The 9,344-nt window shown below is 37.0% G+C and overlaps 1 protein-coding gene across 2 annotated transcripts; it reads right to left on the bottom strand.

Annotated features, from left to right (window-relative positions):
• manea (mannosidase, endo-alpha) lies at positions 1-9,344 on the bottom strand. Of its 2 annotated transcripts, none has more exons than XM_081347140.1 (5): positions 8,962-9,344; positions 7,701-8,304; positions 7,507-7,616; positions 7,335-7,411; positions 1-1,148 (listed from the first exon to the last, which is right to left on the bottom strand). In XM_081347140.1, exons 2-5 carry the CDS (start codon positions 8,197-8,199, stop codon positions 512-514), a joined length of 1,323 nt encoding a protein of 440 aa, XP_081203266.1. In that variant the 5' UTR covers positions 8,200-8,304; positions 8,962-9,344; the 3' UTR covers positions 1-511. The 2 variants fall into 2 exon arrangements, with proteins under 2 accessions (XP_081203266.1, XP_081203267.1); XM_081347141.1 differs by having other exon boundaries at positions 7,701-8,307; positions 8,962-9,078.

Below are 9,344 nucleotides of genomic sequence, written 5' to 3'. Positions count from 1 at the left end.
AAATAATTTATTGTTCATTTAATAACTTTCATTTATATAATTATAAATGAATCAATTCATTGCAATGCCATGACAACCACAGGCAATTATTTTGGTCACGCTTTAGGTGTGTTTAATGCATTTACGTTAAATTTAAAGCATTTGACCGTGTACACACACTTATTGGGTTGTTCTGAGAAAGACGGTCATAGAACTCTAGTTTAAAGTGCATATTTCCAAATAAGTGTAATCCATTTCAATTTTAAGCTGAGTACAGAGTGGTAAAGAACGTCTAGTGAAAAGCAGGACTGTTATTTACAGCCTCCAAGCAGAATATCTCTGATTCCAATTTTTCATTAATATTTGATGAGTTTAATCAGTCAAGTTGGCATATAGAGTGGTAAAAGGCATGCAAGTAAAACACACTGAACAACTCAAACAGAACAAAATTAAACAAACCATGGCCTTAGTAAGCACTACTTAGGGCAATACTTGCTTTTTCAGGATTAACTATAAAGTAAATAACTAATTTTTACTCCAGCCATTTCTTCTGCTCCTCACTGAATTTTTTTGCCCATTTTTGTGTTAACTCTAAATAAACTGTAGGTTTATGAGGAAGGTAGTCAAGATACACAGTTTTACCCCATGTCTTGGGGATGGCCTTTTCAATTTGCGTTCCTTCATGCCATTCATTGAAAGAGGTTATAGAGATGATCTGTGGCCTTGCCTCCACAGCCGCATTAAAAGCGTTCTCATAATACTTCCCATTAATGCGGTTCCTTGTATTCTGGGAGTTCCAAGGCCTTATGCTGGTGTCGATATAACCTGGCCCTATACTTGGAATGAATACCAAGTCATTATAATCACAGAAGGTTTTGATGGATCTCCAGTTGTGATGTGAGGAACCATACGTAAAGCCATTGGTTGCAAAATACGTGTAGAGTCCATCAAATCCAGCAGTCTGTATGTCCTTCTTATGCTTTTCTTCCACAAGAAGAGCAATGAAGATGCCATCATACGGTGTGTCCCTAATGGTCGATATACCATTCGGCTTAAGCAGTTCTGCCCAAACATCTGGAGTTTGTAAGTAGGAGTCATATACATAATACAGTGGAAGAAGTTTGCCAGTGCTTGTTTTGTATCTATAAAAAGCAGGATGGTTTCCATACCTGTAAAATGCAATATATAAGTCAAGTCAAGTCAAGTCAAGTCAAGTTTATTTATATAGCGCTTTTCACAACACAGGTTGTATCAAAGCAGCTTCACAGTAATAAATTAGAACAATACATCAATGTTTGTTTCTAGTGGAACGTCTACGTTCGGTAATGCTGATCAATAGTATCGTTGATTGATTAATTCAATTAAATATCCCCAAATATCCCCAACTGAGCAAGCCAAAGGCAACAGTGGCAAGGAACCGAAAAACTCCATCAGGTGACCTAATGGAGAAAAAAAAACCTTGGGAGAACCCGGGCTCAGTCGGGGGCCAGTTCTCCTCTGGCGTTTATGAACTAGAGGTCGGATTTAACTGTAGGATTAAAAGTATTATATGAATGCCTGGCTGAAGAGATGCGTCTTTAATCTAGTTTTAAACTGGGAGAGTGAGTCTGAGCAACGAACAGTATCCGGAAGACTATTCCAGAGTTTTGGTGCTAAATGTGAAAATGCTCTCCCTCCTTTGGTGGATCTGGATATCCTAGGTATGACCAAAAGCCTCGAATTTAGTGATCTTAAAGAGCGCGATGGATTATAGGGCGATAGAAGATCGGTTAAATAGACTGGAGCTAAGCCGTTTAGGGCTTTATAAGTCAGTAGCAATACCTTGTAATTAATACGGGACTTTATAGGTAACCAATGTAGGGATGATAAAATCGGTGTTATATGATCATATTTTCTTGATCTAGTTAGAACTCTAGCGGCGGCATTTTGGACTAACTGTAGCTTGTTTATTAAGGATGCAGGACAACCGGCTAGTAACGCATTACAGTAATCTAGTCTCGAGGTCATGAATGCATGAACTAACTTTTCTGCGTCAGAAACTGATAGCATATTACGTAGCTTAGCAATGTTTCTAAGGTGGAAAAAGGCTGTTCTTGTAACATATGAAATATGATTTTCAAAAGACAGGTTGCAGTCTAATATAACACCCAGGTCTTTTACTGTAGAGGATGAAGTAACAGGACATCCTACTATGTTAAAGTTGTATTGTGAGAGGTTTTGTGGGTGGTTTTTTGAACCGATAAGTAGTACCTCTGTCTTGTCTGGATTTAATAAAAGAAAATTATGCGTCATCCAATCTTTTATATCTTTAACACACTCTGTCAATTTGGATAATTTAGCGTTTTCATCTGGCCGTGATGAAATATAGATTTGAGTGTCATCAGCATAACAATGGAAACTAATTCCATGTTTCCTTATAATATTTCCAAGTGGCAGCATATATATTGAGAATAATAGAGGGCCTAACACAGATCCCTGCGGCACTCCATAGTTTACTGGAGTTATGATAGATTTTTCTCCATTTAAATAAACAAAATGGTAGCGGTCAGATAAATACGATCTAAACCAGCTTAATGCTTGTCCTTGAACACCAGTATAATTTTGTAGTCGATCTAAGAGTATTGTATGATCTATAGTATCGAACGCAGCACTAAGATCAAGTAAAACTAATATTGAGATACAGCCTTGGTCAGAAGCTAAAAGTAAATCATTTGTGATTTTAACGAGCGCAGTTTCAGTGCTATGATGCGGCCTGAATCCAGACTGAAACTTTTCATAGGTGTCATTTTCTTGTAAGAAAGAGCCCAGTTGAGCGGACACAACTTTTTCTAGTATTTTAGACATAAAAGGTAGATTTGAAATGGGTCTATAATTTACTAGATTATTCGGATCTAATTGTGGTTTCTTAATGAGAGGTTTTATAACTGCCAATTTAAATGTTCTTGGAACATGACCTAAAGATAAAGACGAGTTAATAATATTGAGGAGAGGCTCTTCCACTACAGGTAACACTTCTTTCAATAGTTTAGTTGGTATGGGATCTAATAAACATGTTGTTGTTTTAGAGGAAATGATAAATTTATTTAACTCTTTTTGTTCTATAGTTGAAAAGCACTGTAATTGTTCTTGCGGCGTGATAATTGAGGCTGAATTATAAGGCGCGATTGAGGATTGAACGTTTACAATTGTGGTTCTGATGTTTTCTATTTTCTCAGTGAAGAACTTCATGAAATCATTACTACTAAACTGTAATGGAATACTTTGTTCAGGAGACATCTGTTTATTTGTTAGTCTCGCCACGGTGTTAAATAAGAACTTAGGATTGTTATGGTTGTTTTCTATTAGTTTGCGTAGATGCTCAGCCCTGGCCGCTTTTAGGGCCTTTTTATAACGTGACATACTGTCTTTCCATGCGATTCTAAAGACCTCTAAGTTGGTTTGTTTCCATTTACGCTCTAAATTACGGGTTTCTCTCTTTAGAACACGCGTAGTACTGTTGTACCATGGTGCTTTACTTTTCTCTCTGACCTTTTTTAATCTAATGGGCGCAACAATATCCAATGATCCAGAGAGAATGGTGCTCATAGTGCTAGTTAATTCCTCAAGTTCATCTGTTTGTTTGGGTTCACTGAGCAGCTGAGACAGATCCGATAAGCTGTTTGAAAAATTATCTATGGTGGATGGAAGGATTGTTCTGCCTAATCGATAACGCGGCGCAGCATGATATATTACAGGAGTACGTAATATGCAAGTTACCATGTAATGGTCAGTGACATCGTCACTTTGTGGAATGATATCTATATCGGTTGGATCGGTTCCATGTGATATAATTAAATCGAGTGTATGATTAAATCGATGAGTCGGTCCGGTAATGTTTTGCTTGACCCCAAAGGAGTTTAATAAATCAGTAAACGCAGCCCCTAACGCATCATTTTGATTATCTACATGGATATTAAAGTCTCCAACAATTAATGCTTTATCGAAGTTAACTAATAGGTCTGAGAGAAAATCTGCAAACTCTTTTAGGAAATCAGCGTAAGGCCCAGGCGGTCTATATACGGTAGCCAAGGCTAGAGATAATAGGGATGTTTTTCTATCATCTAAGAGCGTAACATTTAGTACAAGTACTTCAAATGAAATAAACTTATAACCCGTTTTCTGAGTAACATTGAGAAAATCTCTATAGATTGTTGCAACACCGCCGCCACGACCATTCAGACGGGGCTCATGCTTATAGAAGTATCCAGGAGGAGTAGACTCATTTAAACCAAAATAATCATTTGGTTTAAGCCAGGTTTCAGTAAGGCAAAGTACATCGAAGCTATTATCTGTGACTATTTCATTTACAATAACTGCCTTAGGTGTGAGTGATCTAATGTTTAAAAGACCTAGCTTTAAAAATTGTTTTTGATTACCAATAGCAACATTTTCTGGTTTAATAACAATTAGATTTTTTCTAGATCCTGCAGTAGATTTATGATTTGATCTCACTAAACGAGGAATAGACACAGTTTCTATGCAATGTTCTACACTATTTATATCAGTTAAATTGGTGCAGCAGAGACTATGATTTGGACTTTTGTTTACTAGTCAAAAGGTATTTAACATTTTGGAGATGTTATCTGACAGAAGATCCGATCCGAATCTGTTTGGGTGTAAGCCATCAGCACGGTAAAGCCTAGGACGCTCCCAAAACAGATTCCAATTATTTACAAAGAGAAGTTTCTGCTCATTGCACCATGACATTAACCATTCATTAAGCGCAAATAATCTACTAAACTTTTCATGACCTAGTCGGTACGTGGGAAGCGGTCCTGACACAATAATCGTTATATCAGGCGATGTGCTGCGTACCGTATCGATCAGATTCCTGAAGTCTTTCTTCAAAACTTCCGTCTGGCGCAGTCTGATGTCGGCCCCTCCCGCGTGCAGGACAACGGTTCCGACGCGCTCGTTCAGAATCTCGGGAACGTGAGCAGCGACTTCAGAAACACGAGCACCAGGAAAGCAGTGACTATGCACCTTACTTTTATTTAACGTAACGTGTACGTGTCGAACGATGGAATCGCCGATGATCACAGCATCGCGTTCTGTTTCGCGAAGAGGGGAGAAGCGGTTTTGTGTGGATATCTCGAAAACCGGGAGGGTCGGAGAGAGTTTTCTTGGTCTAGACCTGACTCGCGACTTCCGCTGCGGAAAAATCCAGGCTTCGTGATGGCATGTTGGAGCCGGAGTGAACGAGACCATGGCTGATCGCGACCTCGACGTTCGGGACCGATGTTGAGGAACGCACGGAGTAGACGAGGTCGGAGTCAGCGGGTTAGTAACATTAATCTCTGATTTGTGTGCCTCGGCGCGCGATGTTTCGAGAGCCAAACGCCGGTCTATCAGCTCGGCTTTTCTTACTAAAAGGTCGTGGATCTGTTTCTCAACAGCTTCCAGCTCAGACTGCACCGCGTGCAGCTCAAATGTGTCCTCACCTGCACCAAAAGGTAGACTACTTACATTTGATATATTCGCCATTTTAACAGATGGACAGTAAGTTAAGTTAGCAACGACGCTACCAGTGGTGCTATCAATATTAATACTAATTTATGGCTTAAGTCTTGGATATAATCCGTCTTTTCAGTGGTACGGGTGTAGAGTAGACGCACGATAGGTGAAAAATGTTTGTTTGTAACTTAAATGAGTGCGGAGAAGACGCGTTCAGCCGTGATCCACGGACGTAACCTATAAGAGTATCCAGCGTTGGATCACAAGGCTTGAGACGCGTCTGCTCAACAATCCGCGTTATAACTATGAGGTGAGGAAAAGTAGAAAATGTTCGTTGTAAGTGAGTTTAAAGAGAAATCAAGAATTATAAATCAATCGATGGAGCTCCAAAGACAACAACGCGCTCAGACGCGACGCATGCGCATTCGAAACAGGAATCACATGACACTTATCATATAAGTGTTATTAAACACAAATCTGTACATCAATGATAGAATAACTACATATTATTAAAATTTAACTACAGAATTAGAGAATAATATCATTGCTTTTCTTATGGACAAAATAGCAAAAACAATCGTTCTACTTTAAAGTCAGCATGCAACGGGAGTTGTGATTGCCTTTTCTTCCTTATTGTGATATCCGAGTGAAACGGCTTAGTGAAAAAGAAAAATTGTAGAGTGGGACTCCATCGGGAATTGATTAGGTCACTGGATAGTTGTGATTTTCTATTGCTGTGATGTTATATGAGTGCCAGGTTGTCCCACCCTTGCACCAAAAAAGTCGTAGATTGAAAACTCAGCACGACACAGGGAATGCATTAGAAATGATCCGGCTACAAGAGAAGCATCTTGCAACTATAGTGTTTCATTAAAGTTGCTATACATTTAATGTTTTAAACATTTTGATGAATGCATTTGTTATATTTTAATTTAAAATTCTCAACTGACTTGTATCAATATAAAACAATCTATTTTTCTGTAGCCTATTCCTGTTCTTACTTTCCGAATGTGATGTCACATAAGATTTATTCAGTTTTTGATCAATTTACTAATTTTACTTTAAAAGTGACTTTTGATTAAAACACTTGTATTTGTATTTTACTTTTTATATGTAACTGATTTAAAAAAAAAAAAAAAAAAAAACAGTATTCAGCATATTCCCTGTGAATAACTGATATAGTATATCAGGTGTTACCACCATGTAAATTCTTGATTTAAACCAACAAATTACAGGTCAAAGTGAACAAAGGGTTCAAAACTAGATTGTGTATAGTTATTGTACTGAATGTATTTACTGATATCCTTGTATGATTATTTGTCTGTCTTTAAAAGTAAAATAGGATGCTAAAGATACTAAATACCTGGCCACTAGAATGCAATAATAATTCATTAATAAATAAAATACACAGCCACAAGATCATAATGTGTGAGGCAGTGTAACCACTCTAATGTTTTGTTTTGTTTTGTGCCAAGATTTCATTCATAAAATTAGGAATATATTTACAAATATTAGTTTTTTACCACCTGACAAAAAAAGTCAAAAAATGAATTTAAACACTTTGAAATGTTATTTTACACTTAAAACTTGTTTAAACACATTGTTCCAAACTCAAATATATACATTACATCAATTTTGATATGATATGTTTTAATGAATTACAAATTTTTTAAGCTTTATTTGTCATTGACCCAATTGTAAAAATGTATATTAATCTAGATTTATAAATGTTACTAAAGTATTTTCATTGTAAGCTGATACTCAATACATTTAACTAATGTTAAGAAATTAAAAATGCTCTTTTTATAAATGTTTTTTTTTTTTATGAACAGTGAGCGCTGTATAAAAGACATCAAACGTACCTCTCCACAATATATTTAATATTTTCACGCATATTAGCATCATCTCGTCCTTTATATGGTTCAATGTGAAAAACAACCTGTTAGGGACACACACAAAAAATGCATTAGACACAAAAGCAAAAGCAAGACTATGAAAAGCAAGACTTCAAACCTTCATCTGTATCTACAACACCTTCAACTGATATTTGTCAGCTGCATCCAGAATCAAAGGCAGCAAGTTATCAATCTCTTCACCATTGTCGTCGTTCATACTACGTGGATACCACGAAACCGCTAGAACACCTGAAATAAGCAAAGCATATTCAGCAGATGGATGGAGCAACTGTAATAAGTAATCATAATATATATTTCAAAGAGGCTTCTCACCAACAGCAGCTGTTCGGAGCTGTCGCATGTGTTCCTCTAAAACTGATGGGTCTCTGGAGCTGTATGGACCCAGTGCAGGGTAGAAATTTGCACCGATGTCATTAGGAGGCTGGTGTTGTCCTGTGGGATAACCTGAGGCCACTTTGGGGTCCCAGTGTGGTAAGAGTTGATGATCCCAGTGAACAAACTTTCCATCAAACTGAGGGTTCCCATACCATACATAGTAGAAAGCGTGCACATTGTAATTTGGTTCAGGGAAATCTTGCATTTTGTTCAGGCTATCGGGTTTCTCTGCCTGTATCATCTGCGCAGGTTTAGCGGATACAACAACCTTGGTGTCTTTTTCCATTTCTCTTGGAGGTGGAATAAGTCTTAATGTAAACTGACTGCCAAAATTGTTATCCTCAGGGCTCAGAGACTTTAAGATAACTGTTATAAGAAACACGACCAAAGCTAAAGCGATAAGTGCACAACATGATTTACGCCTAAACCGTGCCATTACCCTGGAGGTCCGTTAAAGTCCATTCCCCCGAAGATGTTCAGTCAATGGTGGAACAAATATGTTAAGTGAAACTTTCAAGGTTCATTCTTCATCTTTAAGCTTCTGCTGGGAAAAGTAAAAATAAAAAATATGTTTGTATTTATTTATATAATTATAAATAATTAAATAAAATTATTATATTAATAAATAAATAACTTTAAATTAAACTCAGTCTGTAATAAGGCAGTAGGTCATATCAAGGCATATTGTACACTTAATTGCACAACTTACTTTGACTATGTAATCATTAACTTTTTAAACTACGCAGATAGACGGGGAATGTTTTGTCTATTAATTTATAGGTCATTCCTACATTGATTTGACGTAACAGCATTTGTGAAAATCATGTATTAACTTAAACGTACTACAGACAATATTAGTAAGCTGAAAATGCATGGACATTATTGCTTTTAAATGGTTAGAATCTATTTAAACACTCAACGTAACAAATAAATAAATAAATGCATGGACATTATTGCATTTAATAGGTTAATCTACCAAAATAATCAACATAACACGTTTTCCATAAAATAAATCAACCATTTGTTTTGTTACACCTTTGTTATACCTAACACCGCAACCAGTGAAGACAAAATATAATAGAAAGCAGCTATATGGTACATTTATTTAACCCTGGCACATGTGTAACTAAGACTGCAACACACAATCACATGTTTTATAATAATTACATTTTGAAAATAATATGCAGCGTCATCATACCTCTCTTCACAGATATCAAACGACACATCTTGTGAGCAGAGCATATCTAACGCTTTAATCTAACGCGGAAGTATCAGTGAACAGTATTTTCTTCTGTCCTGTTTATTCGGTAAATGTAGATACATGCGAGTTATACTGCATTCTACTGGACGGGAGATGAATACTATGGAGAAGGCTAAACTCATGAATAATAATTAGCTAGCGTTTACGTTCCTTGGCGAAAGGCCAGTCACGATGCCTGATTAATATTCATGAGCTAAGTCTTCGCCATAGTAGCATTCGTAAATTCGTTGGCCGGAGAGCTGTGAAAATCAACCCGGATTGCGATGGCAGCTGTCAGACGGAGGTTGATAGTAATTCATCGTCTCACACGCTCGCTGTCT

This window comes from Scardinius erythrophthalmus, assembly GCF_964197995.2.
Source record: "Scardinius erythrophthalmus genome assembly, chromosome: 19".
NCBI lineage: Eukaryota > Metazoa > Chordata > Actinopteri > Cypriniformes > Leuciscidae > Scardinius > Scardinius erythrophthalmus.
This window is presented reverse-complemented; position numbering and strand designations above follow the sequence as displayed.